The sequence below is a fragment of the Chiloscyllium punctatum genome, chromosome 48 (genome assembly GCF_047496795.1).
Source record: "Chiloscyllium punctatum isolate Juve2018m chromosome 48, sChiPun1.3, whole genome shotgun sequence".
Classification (NCBI taxonomy): Eukaryota; Metazoa; Chordata; class Chondrichthyes; order Orectolobiformes; family Hemiscylliidae; genus Chiloscyllium; species Chiloscyllium punctatum.
In genome coordinates this window covers 61,790,469-61,814,147 of record NC_092786.1, presented here as the reverse complement: position 1 = coordinate 61,814,147, position 23,679 = coordinate 61,790,469, and the positions used below count along the sequence as shown (strand labels likewise).

At 47.1% G+C, this 23,679-nt stretch overlaps 1 protein-coding gene across 4 annotated transcripts in view; it reads left to right on the top strand.

Annotated features, from left to right (window-relative positions):
- trpm7 (transient receptor potential cation channel, subfamily M, member 7) overlaps positions 1–23,679 on the top strand; it is a 191,139-nt gene that overhangs the window by 1,591 nt on the left and 165,869 nt on the right. For 2 of the 4 annotated variants that reach the window (XM_072565435.1, XM_072565432.1), the window contains exons 1-2: positions 17,285–17,311; positions 17,627–17,659. The exons of 1 other annotated variant lie outside the window; for it this stretch is intronic. In XM_072565435.1, the coding sequence (XP_072421536.1) occupies positions 17,300–17,311; positions 17,627–17,659 (45 nt within the window). In that variant the 5' untranslated portion in view covers positions 17,285–17,299. Of the gene's footprint in view, positions 1–17,284; positions 17,312–17,626; positions 17,660–23,679 lie in introns of those variants that run through there. One more of the 4 variants, XM_072565433.1, reaches the window with a different exon arrangement.

Below are 23,679 nucleotides of genomic sequence, written 5' to 3'. Positions count from 1 at the left end.
CCCCCCCCGCACTCTTCCCCCCACCCCCCCCCCGCACTCTTCCCCACCCCCCCCCCGCACTCTTCCCCCACCCCCCCCCCCGCACTCTTCCCCACCCCCCCGCACTCTTCCCCACCCCCCGCACTCTTCCCCACCCCCCCCCGCACTCTTCCCACCCCCCCCGCACTCTTCCCCACCCCCCCCGCACTCTTCCCCACCCCCCCCGCACTCTTCCCCACCCCCCCCCGCACTCTTCCCCACCCCCCCCGCACTCTTCCCACCCCCCCCCGCACTCTTCCCCACCCCCCCCGCACTCTTCCCCACCCCCCCCGCACTCTTCCCCACCCCCCCCCGCACTCTTCCCCACCCCCCCCGCACTCTTCCCCACCCCCCCCGCACTCTTCCCCACCCCCCCCCGCACTCTTCCCCACCCCCCCCGCACTCTTCCCCCCACCCCCCCCCGCACTCTTCCCCACCCCCCCCGCACTCTTCCCCACCCCCCCCGCACTCTTCCCCACCCCCCCCCGCACTCTTCCCCACCCCCCCCCGCAACTCTTCCCCACCCCCCCCGCACTCTTCCCCACCCCCCCCGCACTCTTCCCCACCCCCCCCCGCACTCTTCCCCACCCCCCCCCGCACTCTTCCCCACCCCCCCCGCACTCTTCCCCACCCCCCCCGCACTCTTCCCCACCCCCCCCCGCACTCTTCCCCACCCCCCCCCGCACTCTTCCCCACCCCCCCCGCACTCTTCCCCACCCCCCCCGCACTCTTCCCCACCCCCCCCCGCACTCTTCCCACCCCCCCCGCACTCTTCCCCCACCCCCCCCCCGCACTCTTCCCCACCCCCCCCGCACTCTTCCCCCACCCCCCCCGCACTCTTCCCCACCCCCCCCCGCACTCTTCCCCACCCCCCCCGCACTCTCCCCACCCCCCCCGCACTCTTCCCCTCCCCCCCCTCACTCTTCCCCACCCCCCCCGCACTCTTCCCCACCCCCCCCCGCACTCTTCCCCCACCCCCCCCCGCACTCTTCCCCCACCCCCCCCCCCGCACTCTTCCCCACCCCCCCCCGCACTCTTCCCCACCCCCCCCCCCGCACTCTTCCCCACCCCCCCCCCCCGCACTCTTCCCCACCCCCCCCGCACTCTTCCCCCACCCCCCCCCCCCCGCACTCTTCCCCACCCCCCCCCCGCACTCTTCCCCACCCCCCCCCCGCACTCTTCCCCCACCCCCCCCCCGCACTCTTCCCCACCCCCCCCGCACTCTTCCCCACCCCCCCCCCCGCACTCTTCCCCACCCCCCCCCGCACTCCTTCCCCACCCCCCCCCGCACTCTTCCCCACCCCCCCCGCACTCTTCCCCACCCCCCCCGCACTCTTCCCCACCCCCCCCGCACTCTTCCCACCCCCCCCCCGCACTCTTCCCCACCCCCCCCCGCACTCTTCCCCACCCCCCCCGCACTCTTCCCCACCCCCCCGCACTCTTCCCCACCCCCCCCGCACTCTTCCCCACCCCCCCCGCACTCTTCCCCACCCCCCCCGCACTCTTCCCACCCCCCCCGCCACTCTTCCCCCACCCCCCCCCCCCGCACTCTTCCCCACCCCCCCCGCACTCTTCCCCACCCCCCCCGCACTCTTCCCCACCCCCCCCCCGCACTCTTCCCCACCCCCCCCCGCACTCTTCCCCACCCCCCCCCCGCACTCTTCCCCACCCCCCCCCGCACTCTTCCCCACCCCCCCCCCCCGCACTCTTCCCACCCCCCCCCCCCCCCCGCACTCTTCCCCACCCCCCCCCCGCACTCTTCCCCACCCCCCCCCCGCACTCTTCCCCACCCCCCCCCCGCACTCTTCCCACCCCCCCCCCGCACTCTTCCCCACCCCCCCCCCCGCACTCTTCCCACCCCCCCCCCGCACTCTTCCCCACCCCCCCCCCGCACTCTTCCCCACCCCCCCCCGCACTCTTCCCCACCCCCCCCCCGCACTCTTCCCCACCCCCCCCCCGCACTCTTCCCCACCCCCCCCCGCACTCTTCCCCCCCCCCCCCGCACTCTTCCCCACCCCCCCCCGCACTCTTCCCCACCCCCCCCCCGCACTCTTCCCCACCCCCCCCCCCGCACTCTTCCCCACCCCCCCCCGCACTCTTCCCACCCCCCCCCGCACTCTTCCCCACCCCCCCCCGCACTCTTCCCCACCCCCCCCCGCACTCTTCCCCACCCCCCCCCGCACTCTTCCCCACCCCCCCCGCACTCTTCCCCACCCCCCCCGCACTCTTCCCCACCCCCCCCGCACTCTTCCCCACCCCCCCCGCACTCTTCCCCACCCCCCCCCGCACTCTTCCCCACCCCCCCCGCACTCTTCCCCACCCCCCCGCACTCTTCCCCACCCCCCCGCACTCTTCCCCACCCCCCCCGCACTCTTCCCCACCCCCCCCCGCACTCTTCCCCCACCCCCCCCGCACTCTTCCCCACCCCCCCCGCACTCTTCCCCACCCCCCCCCCGCACTCTTCCCCACCCCCCCCCGCACTCTTCCCCACCCCCCCCGCACTCTTCCCCACCCCCCCCCGCACTCTTCCCCACCCCCCCCCGCACTCTTCCCCACCCCCCCCGCACTCTTCCCCACCCCCCCCGCACTCTTCCCCACCCCCCCCGCACTCTTCCCCCACCCCCCCCGCACTCTTCCCCACCCCCCCCCGCACTCTTCCCCACCCCCCCCGCACTCTTCCCCACCCCCCCCGCACTCTTCCCCCACCCCCCCGCACTCTTCCCAACCCCCCCCGCACTCTTCCCCACCCCCCCCCCGCACTCTTCCCCACCCCCCCCGCACTCTTCCCCACCCCCCCCGCACTCTTCCCACCCCCCCCCGCACTCTTCCCCACCCCCCCCGCACTCTTCCCCACCCCCCCCGCACTCTTCCCCACCCCCCCCCGCACTCTTCCCCACCCCCCCCGCACTCTTCCCCACCCCCCCCGCACTCTTCCCCACCCCCCCCCGCACTCTTCCCCACCCCCCCCGCACTCTTCCCCACCCCCCCCGCACTCTTCCCCACCCCCGCACTCTTCCCCCCCCCGCACTCTTCCCCCCCGCCGCACTCTTCCCCCCCCCCCGCACTCTTCCCCCCCCCGCACTCTTCCCCCCGCCGCACTCTTCCCCCCCCGCCGCACTCTTCCCCCCCCCCGCACTCTTCCCCCCCCCCGCACTCTTCCCCCCGCCGCACTCTTCCCCCCCCCGCCGCACTCTTCCCCCCCCCCGCACTCTTCCCCCCCCGCACTCTTCCCCCCCCGCACTCTTCCCTTCCCCCCCGCATCTTCCCCCCCGCATCTTCCCCCCGCATCTTCCCCCCCGCACTCTTCCCCCCCGCACTCTTCCCCCCCGCACTCTTCCCCCCCCGCACTCTTCCCCCCCGCACTCTTCCCCCCCGCACTCTTCCCCCCCACACTCTTCCCCCCCGCACTCTTCCCCCCCGCACTCTTCCCCCCCGCACTCTTCCCCCCCGCACTCTTCCCCCCCGCACTCTTCCCCCCCGCACTCTTCCCCCCCGCACTCTTCCCCCCCGCACTCTTTCCCCCCGCACTCTTCCCCCCCGCACTCTTCCCCCCCGCACTCTTCCCCCCCGCACTCTTCCCCCCGCACTCTTCCCCCCGCACTCTTCCCCCCCCCCCCTCTTCCCCCCCCCCCCTCTTCCCCCCCCCCCCTCTTCCCCTCCCCCCCCTCTTCCCCTCCCCCCCCTCTTCCCCTCCCCCCCCCCTCTTCCCCTCCCCCCCCCTCTTCCCCTCCCCCCCCCTCTTCCCCTCCCCCCCTCTTCCCCTCCCCCCCCTCTTCCCCTCCCCCCCTCTTCCCCTCCCCCCCCTCTTCCCCTCCCCCCCCTCTTCCCCTCCCCCCCCTCTTCCCCTCCCCCCCCTCTTCCCCTCCCCCCCCTCTTCCCCTCCCCCCCCCCCTCTTCCCCTCCCCCCCCTCTTCCCCTCCCCCCCCTCTTCCCCTCCCCCCCCTCTTCCCCTCCCCCCATCGACCCGCTCTCCTCCTCCTCCCCCCCTCCCTCCTCCACCCCCACCTCTCTCCCCCCCCCCCCCCCCCCCCCAGGGGGGACTGTCGCTGAGTTATGGTAGTGGTTTTACAGAAAAATCATTATCATACCCTATGCAGCTGTAACCAAAATTGACCGATTTTAATATCTAGGTTGTGATGTTAATTTTGGTGCCCGAGAGTGGGTCTAGTGTGGTACTGCTGTTTGTTTGATAGTTCTGGTTCAAACTAAACTTGTGGAATTGAATTCAATAAACTGATTATGATTTGGTGAATGATCCTTGGATAAAATTTACCCACATCTCAAAAACAAACTAAAACGTAGAGTCACACAGTATGGAAGCAGACCTTTGGTCAAACCAGTCCATGCTGACCATAATCCCAAACTAAACTAGTCCCATCTGCCTGCACTTGGCTGGTATCCCTCCAAATGTTTATTTATGTACTTATCTAAAACTGTGATTTACCCGCATCCATCACTTTCTCTGGAAGTTCACTCCATACACAAACTATTCTGTAACAAAAAAAAATTGCCCCTCGTGTCTTTTTAAAACCTTTCTTCCCTCAATTGAAAATATGCCCCTTAGTTTTGAAATCCCCCCACTCTAGGGAACATAAGTATAGTTAGTAAGTTTGCAGATGACACCAAAATTGGAGGTGTAGTGGAGAGTGAAGAAAGTTACCTCTGAGTACAATGGGATCTTGATCAGATGGGCCAACGGGCTGAGGTGTGGCCCTTGGAGTTTTAATTTAGATAATGCGAGGTGCTGCATTTTGGGAAAGCAAATCTTAGCGGGACGTGTACACTTAATGGTCAAGTCCTGAGGAGAGCTGCTGAACAAAGACCTTGGAGTACAGTTGTAGGTAGATAGATAGTGAAGAAGGTGTTTGGTATGCTTTCCTTTATTGGCCAGAGTATTGAGTACAGGAGTTGGGGGGTCATGTTACAGCTGTACAGGACATTGGTTCGGCCGGGTTCAGAGGGATATCTGCCAAGTGCTGGCAAATGAGACTAGATTGGGTTAGGATATCTGGTTGGTGTGGACAAGTCGGACTGAAGGGTCTGTTTCCATGCTGTACATATCTGTGACCTACCATTGATCTTACCTACTCCTCATGATTTTATAAACCCTATAAGGTCGTCTGTCAACGTCCTGTGCTTCAGTGGGGGGAAAAAAAATGTCCCTGCCTCTTTTTATAACTCAAACCCTCCATTCCTGGCAACATCCTGGTAAATCTCTTTGGAGCCCTCTCCATCTTAATAACAGGGAGACCCAAACGTGACACAGTTGGATAATCTTTTTCAACTGACAACTATACCACCAATTTTGGTGTCACCTGCAGATTTACTAGCCATGCTTTTCAAATTCTCATCTGAACCATTTATGTAAATGGCAAATAACAGCAGACTCAACAACGCTCCATGAGGAGCACTGCTGGTCACAGGCCTCCAGTCCAAAAAAAACTCTTTATCATCAGTCTCCGTCTCATTAAGCCAATTTTATATTCGATTGGCAAGCTCACCCAGAATCTCATGTGATCAACTTTAGATTACCTACAGTGTGGAAACGGGCCCTTTGGCCCAATAAGTCCACACCGACCCTCTGAAGAGTAACCCACCCAGACCCATTCCCCTAACTAATGCACCTAACACTATGGTTAGTATAACCATGGGCAATTTATCAAGGCCAATTCACCTGACCTATATATCTTTGGATTGTGGGAGGAAACGGGTAAAAACCCACGCAGACATGGGGGGAACCTGCACACTCCACGCAAACAGTTGCCTGAGGCACAAATTGAACCCGGGTCCCTGGTGCTGTGAGGCAGCAGTGCTAACCACTGAGCCACCATGCCGCCCCAGGCCGAACCTTGTCAAAGGCTTTAGTAAAGTCCAAGTAACAATGTCTACTGCTTTGCTGTCATCGGTCATCTTGGTTACTTCCTCGAAAAACTCAGTCAAGCTGGTGAGACTATATTTCCCTTGCACAAAACCATGCTGATCCCTATTCCTTGCATCTCCAAATGCATATAAAACCTATTTTTTAGAATCACTTTCAACAACTTACCTACCACCAAAGTCAGTCTCACAGGTCTATGTTTTCCAGGCTTTTCCTTACATCCCTCCTTAAAGAAAGGGTTAGGCACTCCAGTCATTCAGCATCTCACCCATATTTATAAATTACAAGTATTTCAGCAACGGGCCCTGCAATTTCCTCCCTATCTTCCCACAAAATTCTGGGATACAGTAGATCAGGCCCTGGAGATTTATCCACCTTTATATTTTACAAGATCTTTGCACTTCCTCTTCTGTAATGTGAACTGTTTTCAAAATACCAATATTTATTTCCTTGTGATCTCTAGCCCCTCCATTTCTTTCTCCTCCGTAAAAACTGACATCAAATATTAATTTAATATCTCTATCACTTCCTGAGGTTCAACAGGACGACTTCTATGATCTGTAAGAGGTCCTACTGTCCATCTCGTTGCTCTTAATGTACTTAGAATCTCTTTGAATTACCCTTAATCTTATTTGCGAAGGCTATCTCATATTCTTAATAACTGAAATTACAGATTCTATAGTTAATACAACCTGAATGCAGCATCACTGAATAGTACTGGTCATTGAAAGAAATTGTTAGAAAAAGTTCTCAGTAGTCATAGACCTATACAGTATGGAAACACACCCTTTGGTCCAACTCGTGCATGCCAACCAGATATCCTAAATTAATCTAGTCCCATTTGCCAGCATTTGGCCCATATCCATATAAACCCCTCCTATTCATATACCCATCCAGATGCCTTTTAAATGTAATTGTACCAGCCTCCTCCACTTCCTCTGGCAGCTCATTCCATACACGCACCACCCTGTGAGTGATAAAGTTACCCCATAAGTTCCTCTTAAATCTTTCCCCTCTCACCTTAAACCTATGCCCCTGAATTTGAACTCCCCTACACTGGGGAAAAGACCTATTTACCCTATCCGTACCCCTCATCATCTTAAAAAAACTTTTATAATGTCACCCCTCAGCCTCCAGAGAAAACAACCTAGCTAGTAACATCATTGAGGGCCATTAAGCTTAGTAACATGGAAGAATTACTCAACTAGACTTGAGTACACTTTCATGGAACCCTATTTGTATCACTTTGTGACTGATAAATGTGTCTTGGAACATAATGGGCATGGTCGTAAGAAATGGCAGTGTCATGTTTCGTATCCACAGAATTTTCTGGCGTGGTTTATATTGTTGTTTTCTGTCCAAGCTTTCAATAAGTGTCATCCTTCTCCAGTTATTAACACAGTACTTAATTGGATCGCTGCCACTTAGTAGAAATGTGTATCACAAATTTAATCTTTTCATCTTCCTAATTATTAGGCATAACCTTGGACTTGAAATAGGGAAGGTGAAATATTGTTAACTGTCAAATTTGTAGAGAAGGAGGCTTTGCTACTGTCTACCTGCACGCGACATAAGATTTGGTTTGAGGCTGAGAAATGTTTGGTAAAACTGAGAGATGATAATTCCTATATTCTGATACTCACTCCATGGGTTATAATGGTCTTTGCTGATTGAGTGCATTCTTTTGCTTCCAATCCCAATGTTAATATTGTTGAGTAAATGTGCGTCATTATTTTTGGTTAATCATTAGTGTTCAATTTCACCATAAATTGCACGCTATCATTAGGTCATGACGGTTGTCAGTCTGATTTCATTGTTTGGTATCATCGAATAATCATGGTGTTTCGTGCTTTGAAAGTAAGACCTCTGATTAGTGTTTAATACTGAGGAATGGTCAACATTATTACAGCTTGGTTGTTAAATAATTTTACAATGCATGCCATGAACCAGTTGTTTATTATTGACTAATTTAACTTCAGAGCTAATGCTCAATCTTTATTACAAGAAACAAATATAGTTTTGAGAGTATTAATGATTTAAATTTCGCTTTTATGAAAGACATACATAAGTACCTGTTTTCACGAATCTGAAGAGGATTTTTGCTTTTATGAGAAGTGGCGATGCTTTTTCCAATTTAAATAATGCACCTTCGTTTTCCGCCATTTCCAGCCTGTAAAAGGTTTCCTGGGAATGCTCTAGTTTCGGATAGTAGGGGGGTCACCTGTATTAATATTTTGTGTATCAAAGTTCAATTGTTTTAATAATTTAATTTGATATTTTGCGGTTGTGTTGAACTCATGTCAACAATTGAAGGAAAGGAGGCCTGGAAAAATTAATCACGAATAATCAACATTTATGTAAAAAGAAAAATATTGGAAATTAACAATAGGTCCACTATTATCTGAAAAAGGAAAAGAAACATTTATTTAGATAGATAACAATCAAAATTAAATAAAGATGTGATTACTTTGTATTTAGAAAATAATTATCTAATTGGGCAGAATCAAAATGGCTTTATAAAAGCCAAATCATATTTAAAAATCCCGAGAGAAGATTTTGAGCATGTTTCTAGCAAAGTATATACAGTGGAACATTGCATTTGGGTTTCTAGAAGGTGCTTGATAAGTCCCATTCAGGAGGTTAGGAAACAAAATTAAAACACATAATATACTAGAATGGGTCGAAGCTTGATTAAAAGGCAGAAAGCAGAGAATAAGAATAAATAGGTCATTTTCAAGTTGGCAGGCGTATGATGAGTGGAGTGCTTAAATCAGTGCCTGGACCCAGATGTTCACAATCTATATTAATAATTTGGCTATAGGGCTAATTTAGAATTTTTCTAGTTTGCAGATGCTGCAAGACTTGGGAGTGATGTTGAAGATGCAAAAAAGCTTCAGGCTGCGTGAATGGGCAGATGGAATATGTGATTTAGTATGGGGTTGAACAAATGTATAAAGCATTTCCTAAATGGTTTTGGAAAGTGATGTCCAAAAAGGCTTAGGTGTCCTTGTTCATATGTTGAAAGCTAATGCAGGTGCAGCAAGTAATTCAGAAGGCAAACAGTACATTAGCCTTGAGTACAGGAATTAAAAGGTCCTGCTCCAGTTGTATAGGACACTGTATAGACTGCACCTTCATTGGTGTGAACAGTTCTGCTTCTGTCATCTAAAGAACGATGAATAGATGGAGTGCAGTAGAAGTTCACTCGACTGATTCCTGGGTTGGTGGGACAGTCGCAGAGTAGAACTTTCTGGAATTTAGAAGAATGAGAGGCAATTCATAGAAATTATTAAAGATTTAAAGAGTAGATGCACAAAGAATATTTCCTTTGGCCGTGGGGCGTACAGCCAGGCAGGAGTATGGTGAGGCTGGCAGTTTCAGAATGAAAGGCGCTGAGAACTGAATTGAGGAGGAATATCTTCAAGTAGAGGGTAGTGAATCTTTGGAGTTCTACCCTTCAGAGTAGTGGAACCCCAGGCATTGAGTATGTTTACTACAGAAAGTGATACATTTTAAATTAATAACATTGAGAGGTCTGGGATAGCACAGGAGTATAGTGTTGAGGTAAATGACCCCCACCAGGATTGAGAATGTTGAAGCAGACTCGAGGGGCTGAATGGCTTACCCTGCTCGTACGTTCTTTGTCTTAATAGGCAAAGCTATTAAGTGGATTATTCAGAAGCTGATTCAGAGATAGAGCCATACATGAGACGAATGACCAAAGATTGGTACCTGGTTTTAAGCTGTTGTTACAAAGGGCTAGAGAAAAGCTGGCACATTTTGGGTTGAAGTTAAAGGACTTGGAGATGGAAATTTTAAAGCTCATAAAATTGTAGTGCTACCAACATCAGTCAGTGAAAATCGGAAGTGACTGATTGTGGCTTTGTATGGGATTGAATATCAGCAGGAGAATTTTAAATTATACACTATCAGTGTCCAGAGGAGACGGCAAAATCCTGGCTTTGGTGATTTCAAAGTTCAGAGGCAGAGGTTGGAAATTTTAGAAGTCAAAGTATTCAGTCTTTATGGTGGACAGAATTCAGAGTCAGATAAAGTAACCTTTTGCTATTCTGACATTTTGCCTGTGAATTTGATATAATTTTAATTGCAACTTAATTTGTGTTTACCACTGATTATCACAGAGTAATCATTGATTATTAATATCCTTCAGAGTGGGGAAAGCTTAATATAGTGAGAATGATAGAATCATTGCAGATGTTAAATTGGCAGCCTGAAATATTATTAATGCTGCTGGATGAGGCTATGGGAGCAACATAAAACTGAACAGTGAAAGACTGGGGTTGATAGGGGAAGGTTAATTTATGCTGTGTGAAGAAATGCTGATTCAAGGTTTTTAACTTTGCACCTGCATAATTCAAACCCTGTGGTGTTTTGGAATGCATGTAGTTGAGGGTGTCTGTTTAGCCACATGAGGGAATGTGATGCTTACTCATCTGTGTTTAATCCCATTCTCAGGAGGTGAGAACAATATTCTTGTGTTTAGAATAAGGATAAATCTAAAGATGCTCACTTCTGTGTACTGTACCTTTACATTATAATTTAGTTTGTGGAATGAAAAAGGAGTCCTTTCTCTCTCAACTGAGTTTCTGTTTTTTAATGTAGAACAATTTCTTGAGACATTTTGTGGAGACTTTGGGGGACGTGATACGACGATGTATTAGACCGGTCAGTCAGATGTCCAGGCTAACACTGTGAGTTGGGGATATAAATTCCAGTCCTTCCATGACAGCTAATGAAATTTAAATTTAATTAATCTGAAATTGAAATTTAACCGCAGTAATGGTGACCATCTAGCCCAATGATATACCATAATGATGTGGGTGATTAAGAATGATGAGATGCATGCCCTTTTCTAACCTGTTACAAACCAAAGTAAGGGTCGGGGAGAAATAGCAGAGCAGATATGCAGGCAAATTTTAGAAGTACAAAAGTAATAGGGTGGTGATAGTAAGGCATTTTAATTTACTCAACAACAGCTGGGGAAGTCATAGCTTGAAAGGTTTCGAGGGAGCATAATTCTTAAAGACTGGAGGACAGTCAGTGTGGTGCTGTTATTCAAGAAGGGAGCATTGGATAAAGCAGGAAACTACAAACCAATCAGTCTAACCTCAGTGATGGGGAAACTATTGTAAGCAATTCTGAGGGACAGGATTAATCTGCACTTGGAGAGGCAGGGATTAATCGACAATAGTCAGCATGCTTTTGTTCAGGGGAGGTAACATCTGACCAACTTTAATGTATTTTTCCCCAGAAGTAACTAGCTGTATTGATGTGGACAATGCTATCAGATGACATTGGATGCAAAGGTGAAAGGCATTGGGATCCAAAGAAATTTGGCAAATTAGATCCAAAATTGACTGAGACGCAGGAAGTAGAGAGTGATGGTTATGGGGCATTTTTGTGAATGGAAGCCAGTATTTAATGAGGTTCTGCAGGGATCAGTATTAAGGCTGTTTATATTTGTGGAATATCTAAATAACTTAGACTTGAACATTAGAGGGTTGGTCATTCAGTTTGATGATACAAAATATGGTGGGGTCGTAAGTAGTTAGGATAATTTGGATTACTGGAGGATCTTGATGAATTGGTCAGATATACTGATCCATGACAATTTGAATTTAATCCAGATTAGTGTGAGGTGATGCACTTTGGCAAATTAAATGAGGCATGGGAATACGTGAATGGTAGGAATCTGGGAGGCAGCAAGGATCAGAGAATCCTTGGAGTTCTTAACTGGTACTTTTAAGGTAGGGACAGGAAGCCAGTGTGGTTAAGAAAAAACATGGGACACTTGGCTTTATTTGCCAAGATATAGAATTTGAAAATAGGGAGGTTATACATTGTGTGCAGCTCTGGAATTCACATTATGGGAGAAATGTGATTGCACTGGAGAGGATGCAGATGAGATTTACCAGGATGTAGCCTGGACAGGAGAGTTTTTTAGTTATGAAGATTGATTGATTGAATTGGGGTTGTTATTCTTGGAGCAGAGGAGACTGAGTGGAGACATAGAGTCATAGAGATGTACAACATGGAAACAGGCCTTTCTGTCCAATTTGTCCGTGTCAACCAGACATCCTAACCTAATCTAGTCCCATTTGCCAGCACTTGCCCCATATCCCTCTAAAGCCTACCTATTCATATTCCCTTTCAATGCCTTTTGAATATTGCAATTGTACCAGCTTCCATCACTTCCTCTGGCAGCTCATTCCATACACATATCACTCTTTGCATAAAAATGTTAGTCCCTAGGTCCATTTTAAAATTTTCCCTTCTCACCGTAAACCTATGCCCTCTAGCTTCAGACTCCCCCACCCCAGGGAAAAGACCTGTCTATTTATCCTATCCATGCCCCTCATGATTTTATAAACCTCTATAAGGTCACCCCTCAGCCTCCGACAATCCAGGGAACACATCCCCAGAAATTTCAGCCTCTCCCTATAGCTCAAATCCTCCAACCCAGACAGCATCTTTGTAAATCTTTTCTGAACCCTTTCAAGTTTCACAACATCCTTCCAAGAGGAGGGAGTCCAGAATTGCACACAATATTCCAAGAGTGGCCTAATCAATGTCTTGTGCAGCCACAAAATGACCTCCCAACTCCTGTACTCAATACTCTGACCAATAAAGGAAAATATACCAAATGCTGCCTTCACTACCCTGTCTACCTGGAATTCTACTTTCAAAGAACTATGAACCTGTACTCCAAGGTCTCTCCCCAGGACCTTACCATTAAGTGTATAAGTCCTGGTCTGATTTGCCATTCCAAAATGCAGCACCTTACATTTATCTAAATTAAACTCCATCTGCCAGTCCTCAGCCCATTGGTCCATCTGATCAAGATCGCATTGTACTCTGAGGTAACTTTATTCACTGTCCACTACACCTCCAATTTCGGTGTCATCTGCAAACTTACTTACTTACTATATCTCCTATGTTCACATCAAATCATTTATATGAATGACGAAAAGTAAAAGACCCAGCACCAATCCATGTTGCACACCACTGGTCACAGCCCTCCAGTCTGAAAAGCAACTCTCCACCACCACCACCCTCTACCTTCTACCATTGAGCCAGTTCTGTATCCAAATAGTTAGTTCTCCCTGTATTCCATGAGATCCAATCTTGCTAATCAGTCTCCCATGGGGAACCTTGTTGAGCACCTTACTGAAGTCAATTTGGATCAAGTCCACCACTTTGCCCTCATCAATCCTCTTCATTACTACTTTAAAAAACTCAAATCAATGTTGTGAGACATGATTTCCTATGCACATGGTTGGCTTGTATTGAGGGGTCTAGAGAGGGAAGACAGGAGGAAATCATTCCCTTGGACCCATTAATGATTGGGGCACAGATTTCAAGGGATGTAAAGATTTTTTTAAATCAGGGCTGGTGGGCATCTGGCATTCACCCACCCCCCAACCCACTCCAACCACACCCTCTCCAAATGTGCAGCACTTGATTCAGTTCGCAACAATCCCCAGTTCACCATCAAATCCGCTGACAAAGCTGGGCGGTGGTAGTCTGGTGAACATAAACTTAGGGAATGGTTCACCGAACATCGCAGCCAGGCCCGCAGGGGCCAACCAGACCTCCCAATCACCGTCCATTTCAATTCCCCTAACCGCTCCCTGTCAGATATGACAATCTGTGGCTGCCTCCATTGCCACAATGAACCACAGGGCAAATTGAAGGAACAAAACCTCATCTTCCATCAGGGCAGCCTACAGCCCGGAGGACTCGATGTTGAGTTCTCTAATTTCAAATAACCTCCCTTCCCAATCCATCCCCATCCCTTCCACTACTCCCTGCCACCAACCGAATTCATTCCTACCATTGACCAACCAGGTTGTACCTCTACCTGGCTTCACCTATCCTGGCTTCACTACCCCCTTTATCTGCAGCTCCCCTATACCCAGCCCCCAGTCCTGAAGAAGGGTTACACCCAAAATGTCAACTTTGATTAGATTCCCTACAGTGTGGAAACAGGCCCTTCGGCCCAACCAGTCCACACCGACCCTCCGAAGAGTAACCCACCCAGACCCATTTTCCCTCTGACTAATGCACCTAACCCTATGGGCAATTTAGCATGGCTAATTCAGCTGGCCTGCACATCTTTGGAAACCAGAGCACCCAGAGGAAACTGACTCAAACACGGGGACAATGTCAAAACTCCACACAGACAGTCGCCCGAGGCTGGGATCCTGGTGCTGTGAGGCAGCAGTGCTAACCACTGAGCCACCATGCTGCCCAAAACACAGTGCTTGGAGTGAGAGCAGCGATCACCCCGTCCCTGGGAGGTCTCAAACCTCAACCTTTCTGTTAACAGCCGAACACACTATCTAATTGCACACAGGTTTCTCCTGCTCCTCGGATGCTGCCTGGCTTGCTGTGTTTTTCCAGTCTCCTGCCTGTCTACAAGAGTGGTAGACACAGGATCTCTGATATTTAAATAGTATTTAGGTCTACACTTGCAATGCCAAGGAATAGAAGGCGATAGAGTTGAAAAATGTGGTGCTGGAAAAACACAGCATGCCAGGCATCATCTGAGGAGCGGGAGAATCGACGTTTCGGGCATAAACCCTTCTTCAGGAATGAGGAAGGTGTGCCAAACGGGCTGAGATAAAAGGTAGGGGGGAGGGAATTTGGGGGAGGGGCGCTGGGAATATGATAGGTGGAAGGAGGTGAGGGTGATAGGCCGGAGAGAGGGTGGGGGCGGAGGGGTCGGGAAGAAGATTGCAGGTCAAGCAGGCGGTGCTGAGTCCGAGGGTTGGGACTGAGATAAGGTGGGGGGAGGGGAAATGAGGAAGCTGGAGAAATCTGCATTCATCCCTTGTGGTTGGAGGGTTCCTAGGCAGAAGACGAGGCGCTCTTCCTCCAGGCGTCGTGTTTCGTGTTGCCATGGTCTGGCGATGGAGGAGGCCAAGGACCTGCATGTCCTTGGCGGAGTAGGAGGGGGAGTTAAAGTGTTCAGCCACGGGGCGGTTGGGTTGGTTGGTGCGGGTGTCCCAGCGGTGTTCTCTGACACGTTCCGCAAGTAGGCGGCCTGTCTCCCCAATATAGAGGAGACCACATCGGGTGCAGCGGATACAGTAAATGATGTGTGTGGAGGTGCAGGTGAATTTGCAACACATATGTTGATCTTAACCTAATAGAAGGCAATAGGCCAAGTGCTCGAAAATGGGATTAGAATAATTAGATGGTTGGTTTTGACCAGTGTAAGTGTGATGGGTCAAAGGGCCTTTTTATTTGCTGTAGATCTCAATGATTCTAAAGGTAAATGTATTTTCTGACTGAATAAACAACTCTTTGCTATTGTAAACCAGCCGCTCATTTTGATATTTTGACAAAAAAGTGATTTCAGTTTGGTAATGCAATGTGTATCACTTGACAAGTGGGAGTTTACCATTAAAGTCTGTATGCTTTGGAAGATGGTTACTCTGACTCAACTCTTCCTTCATTCTTTCATTATGAATCTGTTCTACAAAATAGCTAAGAAATTTGAATAGTAAAAATGCAAAGAATTATGATTTCAATTCATTGTAAGTTTCTTGTCCTTTTCTGATGTGACACAAAGTAGCAGAATGTGGCTTCATTGCCTGTAGTTTTCCTTGCATGAAGAAATGTAGAGTGGGAGGTGAATGCAGATCTTAATGGGCATGTTATATGATTGATTTCCTTTCTTGTTTCGTGATGGAAAGTTGTTGCCCTGTGTTTGAAGGGAAGAAGTCAAGTACTTTTGAAAAACTATAGTACTTATATCCAGGGATTGTGCAGACAGCGGGAGGAAGCTAGATTAACCTCAGCAGTGTGAGTCAGTCATCAAGACTGTTTGAATGCCTGCTTTAAATTCAGCAAAAGCAATACCTCATCTGAACCAACAGCTCTTATGCCTTGAATAAAATAACAACAATAAAAAGGATTATGGGAAGGAAATGTGACTAACGCTTTGAACTTTTATGGTTAACTACTTTGCTTTTTCTAGATTTTTTAGAAGTAAAAATAACTTTTCAAAAATTTGTTCATGAAATGCAGTATCATTGAACTAGTGTTTATTGCCCATTATTATTTGCCCTTTGTTGGAGAGTTGCCTTATTGAACATTTGCAGTCTTCAAGGTGTATATGCACCCATAGTGCCACTAGGAAGAAATTTATCTTGCATAAAGGAGACCATGAAATCATTCCTTGTCTCTGTTCCTCTTGTACTCACCTTATTTTTACAAGAGTGGATCCTTTTGAGTGATAAAGGAAATGGTGGGTATCTGGCGAATTCTCTTGTTCATTTTTAAACTTGACTTTTTACAATTGATAACAAGTTCAATCTTACATCTGCAATTGGTAAGCACTTAGATCTGGTGACTCACTGTCCAGTAGCAACAGCATATCTTTGCCACACAAGCAACCTAGAAATTCCCCAATCATCTGGTTTGCTGTATCGCAAAGCACTGCTTTTGTATGTAGCCTTCATATTTTGATCCGACTCTGGGACTTGTAAAGCTTACTGATCTCTACAGCTGTCCTACTGGCTGTGAGAGATTATATTGAACTACTGTGACGTAGTTCTCTTGTTGTCTTGCTTATCATGACCTTCTTGAGGGCATTTAGGGATGACCGATACATGCTGGCCCAACGAGCAATGCCCAGATGCTGTGGACAAATTTAAAAATTTCTTATCCAGGGCAATGTGTTCATAGTAGTTTTTCCTTAGCAAACACCATGGTTTTTATTTTAATAAAGTGTCATTTTATATAATTTTAGCTCACATTGCTAATTTGAATGGAAAGTATAGCATTGGAGTACAATAAAAATGGAGGAACTTCAAAGCAGGTCCATATGAAAAGAGTTTACGGACTCAGCATGCCTAGTTTCTCAGTTTGTTAAAATAGTTTGGCTGCGTAAATCTGCTAACTTGCTGATGATAGGTTTTCTCCCTCTTCAAATTATTGTTTATAATGTCGATCTGTGGGGCAGGGTTGGCAATTTAGTTATTTTGATTTGTAATTGCAGAGGAGTTTGACATGATTGTGGCACATTAAGGATGATTATAATTTTCTCAGCCTTGTGACTCATTTTTGGAGGCAGTCTTACGTATTTGCTTTTATTTAGAGATGAAGACTATTAAGAATTTATAGCACTAAGTCCAGTATCAGGACAGATAGTTAAGCAGCTAACATCTGAAGAGCTGTTAGATCATCCATTCTGCTTTTATTTTAAATGGGCCAAGTTGATAAAAGCCACAAGTAATGAGATGAATGCAGAAATCCATAATTATGTTAGTTTTAAATAAAATTGGATAATTCCCTTTTAAGAAGAACTGAAGGAACAAGTCAATGAAGACCTGAACTGAAGAATTTAAGCTCAAAGTTTATTTCAGAAATCAGATGGCCATGATTGTAAGTGAATGCAACTTGCTAAACTAATCTGATATTGCTGCTGTCATCCTCTTGGGTGATTCTGATTAAATTTGTAGCGAATCTATTGTAGATGGTGTAAACTGTTGACTGTTAGAAGCTTAACATAAAACTGCTTGGAAAAAACGTAATCTTTCAGAATGCTTGTATTCTTGTTACCCAAACTGGCAGATATTTAAAGCTAAGGCATGTGTTTTCACAAATTAATACTTTAGGTATAAATCTAATTTTGCTATTCTCAAATGAGAGTTTATTTTTGAATCCCATTTACACTAATGTATTTTTTCCCATCTGCAGTTCCAGTTCCCTTTGCAGACTGAGCTGGATGAGGTATGGTCAAACTGATGTCTATACAATCCTAATAGAAGTTGTTTCCTTGATATCCTGATATTTGCTTATTTTGAAGCGGTTGTAGTTTATTCTTAACTGACTATCCTACAATTGATAATGTTGTTATTGACCCAAAGGAATGATAGAGCAGTTCTGACTTGACAATTTTTTTTTAGTTGTCCCGACCTTCTGCATAGAGTGCGTCTGCTGGGTTGCAAAGTTTATCATGCTACACTATGAAATATCTAATCAACAAATCCAATGAGCATTGTAACAACTAGGTGAATTTTTTTTTGGATATTTTGTTTTATGTTTTGCAGAAATTTGACCATTTTAGTTCTGAGTTTCCTTATCTGGTTTAGAGCAATAGTTTTCATATTTCAGTACAATATATTTGGTTACTTCATTATAATTTATCAAATTGATGTGTTTTGTGTATCTTTCCAGATTAATATGAACACATTACTAAAGCTAAATGGGAGAATTTGCAATAATGTAGATCAAAAAACACGAATTTCATGACTTCAGAAGGAGGGGTGGGATTTGCTCTTGATAGTAAATTTGTGGCAGATCGTTTACCTTATTTGCTTTATTTCATTGGTCTTCTCCCGAATAGTCCTGTGTAGTTGGGTAAGATAGGAGTTGATTATACATAAATTGTAGTAGAATTGACGTGTCCATGTCTATTCTACTGCAATTTAAGGGGGAAATTTGTAGTTATCTATTCATAAGTATCTAAGGTCAGCGTTCCTCTGCCAAACTGGAGGAAAGATAGTTAATGCAATTGCTGCTTTGGAAGTTTAGGCAATGATGAATTATACTCTGTGAGGGTAACATCTTGAGAAGTGGCGGTTCTGGGATATTCTGAATTCCAATGTTTTAGGGGAAGCACATTACCTGCACTGTGATAAGAATTACAGTGAATATATTAAGGTAATTCATTTTCACTTTGGCGTCTCACAGCTGAAACTGTGTGTATGGTTGTACTTGTTGGGTCACTGTAACTCAGTGTGTTTTATTTTTGACTGGTATGGTGGATTAAATCCCATGAATTTTACTCTACTTTTTAGAAGCTTCGGTCACTTAACACAAGTACTTGCCTTCAGAGGGAAGAGCTGAAATTGGAGGAAAAGATTTGTAAATTCAGCATGCCGTATTAAGGACTTTCCCGGTTAGATGTTGCCATTTAGATTTTTTTTGTCTTGATGGAATTCTAAAATGTCTGATTCTGAAGTTAATTGTAAAAAGGCGTCTTGGATTTAAGACTTACCATAGTATTCTGACCCCTGGTCATTTTTGTAACTTCACTTGGGCATACAGTAATTATTGTAAAAAGTTAATTCCTCTTACAGTTTTTGTTCGAGCTCTAGCTTGACAACAACATTGCCTGCTTTTCTTGATGTACCCTCATGGTCTAGACTTGACATCATAGAGTACGATATCACCCTTTGCAGATGACCCAGAAATTGAAAATAATTGTAAACTATGGTGTGGATAGCATTAAACTGAAAGAAAAGACATAGATTGATGTACAAGTGACAGACAACATTTAATGTGGGTAAATGAGAATTGATTTGTTTTGCTAGGAAGAATTCAGAGACCATATACAGTAAAGGATACAGTTCCAAAGAGGTGCTGGAGAAGAGGGATCTTGGGATATACGTATACACATCGTTGAAATATAGACAGCAAGTTGAAATAATGACTAATACAATATATGGCCCACTGAGATTTATCTAGAATAGAAATGTACAGAGCAAGAAAGTTGTGTTGAGCTTGTATAAAAGCTGGAGTCTAGCATTCAGTTCTGGGCATTAACTTCAAGAAAGATTGTATTTAGATCGCTCGGTGACAGGATACGGCAGGAAATGGTCAATGGATGCTTTTGTGAATGGAAGGTAATATCCAGTAGTAATCCACAGGTCTCAGTGTTGGGTTCCTTGATGTTTGTGGTTTATATGACAATTATTCTGGTTTAAGTGTAGGAGGCATAATCGGCTGAAAGATTTTCCAGGTAGGTGATAATCAAGAGGATGGCTTTTGATTTCATCTCAACGGTTTTGCTGAATGGGCAGGAAAGTGACAAATTTAATTCAGTCTGGAGAAATATGATGTTAGGAGGGCAAACCAAGCAAGGGAATACCCAGTAATTGGGAGAGTGCTGAGATGGTGGATGGAAGTGAAAGACCTGAGTCTGTGTCCACGGGTCCCCAAAGATGGTAGAACAGGTAATTAAAACCATAAGAAAAATGAACAAGAGTAGGCATTTAGCCCTTTGAGCCTGCTGCACCATTCAGTAGCATCATGGGTAGATCAGATATTTGTCACGTTTACCATCCTGCGGGTTTTTCTGTAATCTTTGATTCCCTATTGATCAAGAATCTATCTGTCTCAGCCTTAGATATATGCACAGACTTTGTCTACCCAGCTCTCTGTAGCAAGGAGCTCCAAAGATGCACAATCCTCTGAGAAGAAATACAATGATTAAGAAGATGCATGGGATAATTGCCTTCATTGAATGTAAAAGCAAAGATATAATGTTGGCAGTTACTAGCGGTGTTCCGCAAGGATCTGTTTTGGGACCATTGCTGTTTGTCATTTTTATAAATGACCTGGAGGAGGGACTAGAAGGTTGGGTGAACAAGTTTGCGGATGATATGAAAGTCGGTGGAGTTGAGGACAGTGAGGAAGGATGTGTCAGGTTACAGCGGGATATAGATAAGCTGCAGAGCTGGGCAGAAAGGTGGCAAATAGAGTTCAATGTAGGTAAGTGTGAGGTGATTCACTTTGGTATGAGTAACAAAAAGGTGGGGTACTGGGCTAATGGTCGGATACTTGGTAGTGTGGACGAGCAGAGATCTTGGTGTCCATGTACACAGATCTCTGAAAGTTGCCACCCAGGTAAATAGTGCGGTGAAGGAGGCATATGGCGTACTGCCTTTTATTGGTAGAGGAATTGAGTTCCAGAGTCCTGAGGTCATGTTGCAGTTGTATAAGACTCTGGAGCAGCCGCATCTGGAGTATTGTGTGCAGTTTTGGTCGCCATACTTTAGGAAGGATGTGGAGGCACTGGAACGGGTGCAGAAGAGGTTTACCAGGATGTTGCCTGGTATGGGAGGAAGATCGTATGAGGAAAGGCTGAGGCACTTGGGGCTGTTTTCATTGGAGAAAAGAAGGTTTAGGGGTGACTTGATAGAGGTGTACAAGATGATTAGGGGTTTAGATAGGGTTGACCTTGAGAACCTTTTTCCACGTATGGAGTCAGCTATTATGAGGGGGCATAGCTTTAAATTAAGGGGTGGTAGGTACAGGACAGATGTTAGGGGTAGATTCTTTACTCAGCGAGTCGTGAGTTCATGGAATGCCCTGCCAGTAGGAGTGGTGGACTCTCCCTCTTTATGGGCATTTAAACGGGCATTGGATAGGCATATGGAGGATAGTGGGCTAGTGTAGGTTAGGTGGGCTTGGATTGGCGCAACATCGAGGGCCAAAGGGCCTGTATTGCGCTGTATTCTTCTATGTTCTATGTTGGAATTGTATAAAACACTAGTTTGTTCACAGCTGAATTTTGGATACAGGTCTGTTCACCACATTACAAGGAGGACAGAATTGCTCGAGAAAGAATAGAGAGGAGATTGTCAAGGCTTAGTAACATGTTCCTCAGTTGTGCTCTGAGGAAAGGTTAAATTGGCTCCAGTTATTTTCCTTCAAGGAGGCTGAGGAGTGAAGAGGGAAGAACTGTTTTTCTTCAGTGGCAAGGTTGGTTATCAGGCGGCATAGATACAAGGTGATAGGTAGCAGGAGCTGAAAAATGTGGTGCTGGCAAAACACAGCAGGCCAGGCAGCATCCGAGGAGCAGGAGAATCGACGTTTCGGGCATCAGCCCTTCTTCAGGAATGAGGCAGGTGTGCCAAGCGGGCTGAGATAAAAGGTAGGGGGGGAGGGGCGCTAGGAATAAGATAGGTGGAAGGAGGTGAGGGTGAGGGTGATCGGCCGGAGAGGGGGTGGAGGTGGAGAGGTTGGGAAGAAGATTGCAGGTGAAGAGGGCGGTGCTGAGTCTGGGGGTTGGGATTGAGATAAGGTGGGGGGAGGGGAAATGAGGAAGCTGGAGAAATCTACATTCATCCCTTGTGGTTGGAGGGTTCCTAGGCGGAAGATGAGGTGCTCTTCATCCAGGCATCGTGTGGTCAGGGTCTGGCGATGGAAGAGGCCAAGGACCTGCATGTACTTGGTGGAGTGGGAGGGGGGAGTTAAAGTGTTCAGCCACGGGGCGGTTGGTGTGGGTGTCCCAGAGGTGTTCCCTGAAACGTTCAGGAAACGTCCTCTCTGATAGGTAGCAGGATCAGAGGGGATGTGACAAGCAATGTTTTCACTCAGGGTGGTGAGTGTCTAGAATTCACTGTCTTGCTTGATGGTCAAGGCAGGAATCTTCTACTTAATTAAATGGAACCTAAATCTGCCCCTGCAACACTGGAACCTGCAAGGTATAGATAAGGGGCTAGTACGTGGGACTAGAGTAGCAGCGAGTTTACTCAATCAGTGCGTATGGGATGGGTTGAATGGCTCATTTCAACATTTCTGTGGTTTGAAGGATGTGAAGACAATTAGAAAATATGGAGTAAAGTTTCCCAATAATGATTCCAGAGATGAGACACTTCAGTTATGTGGGTACGTTAGAAAAACGGCGGCTGTTCTTGAAGAACAGATTGTTGGGAGATTGGATAAAAGTGTTCAAGCTCATGAGGATCTGGAGAGACTGGTTGACGATAAGTCCGATTGAGAACCAGAGGGCAAGATTTAAGGTAACTAGCAAAAAAATTAATGTCTTGTAGAAAATCCTTTTTCTGTAATGAATTAGAATCTCTAATTCACAAACTGAGAATCTAGTGAATGCACAATCAGACTTGGCTTTCAAGCGAGTGGAAAGATTATCTGATGAGGAAGAATTCCATGGCTAAGTGGAAAAGGCAGGAGAATGGAACTGATTGAGTTATTCTTGCAGAATGCCGACACCAGCACAGATTTGATGGGCATATGGCCACTGTGTGTGCTGTATCCATTCCAGTTCTATTGGAGGCTAGTTGTTGAATGGAACACTGACAATGAGTCTGACTCATTCAGGTTCCTTTTTTTAAAAGAATAGTGATGAGCTGTGAGCCTAATCTTGTTGGTTAGTATGTGTCTGGTTTCTTTTAATGAAGCTGTTTTTCTTGAGAAAAGCAATGGCATAGTGGTATTATTTCTGAACTAATAATCAGAGAATAAGGTAATGTTGCGGGACCCAGATTGAATCCCATCATGGCAGATTGAAAGGAGTAAAGATCTGGAGTTAAAAGCCTAATGACCATGAGATCATGTTTGATTGTTGGAAAACCCCAACTGGTTCATTAATGATCTTTTAGGGAAGGCAAGCTACCCTCCTTACCTAGTCTGACCTACATATAATTCCAGACCCACAGTAATGTGGCGAACTCTTAATTGCTTTCTAAAATAAAAACTGGAAGCAGGAGTTGTTATTTGGCTCTTCGAGTCTGCCCTGCCATTCAGTATGTTCATAGTTGACCCTCTGTCTTAATGTCATATCTACCACTTTCTCTCATGCCCCATGATATAATTAAAATCTGAATTTATCAATCCCTTTCTTGAATACGCTGTCACCTGGCCTCCACAACCTTCTGTGATAGCAAATTCCACTTTGACCATCTAAGTGAACAAATGTTTTCTCATCTCAGCCCTCTATCCTGAAATTCTGACTGCTGGTCTAGACTCCCTGCATCTAGTCCTGTTAGAAATTTATACATTTCAATTCAACATCCTGTTGTCCTTTTCAGCTGTAATGAACGCAGGCCCAATTAAACCAATTACTGTTCATGAGACAGTCCTACTATCCCACGATCAGCCTTTGCTGCACTTGCACAATGGCTAATGTGGTCTCACCATGGTCCTGTGTAACTGCAGTAAGGTATCTCTACTTCTGGACTCCTAACATCTTGCAATGAAGGCTAACATACTGACCAATA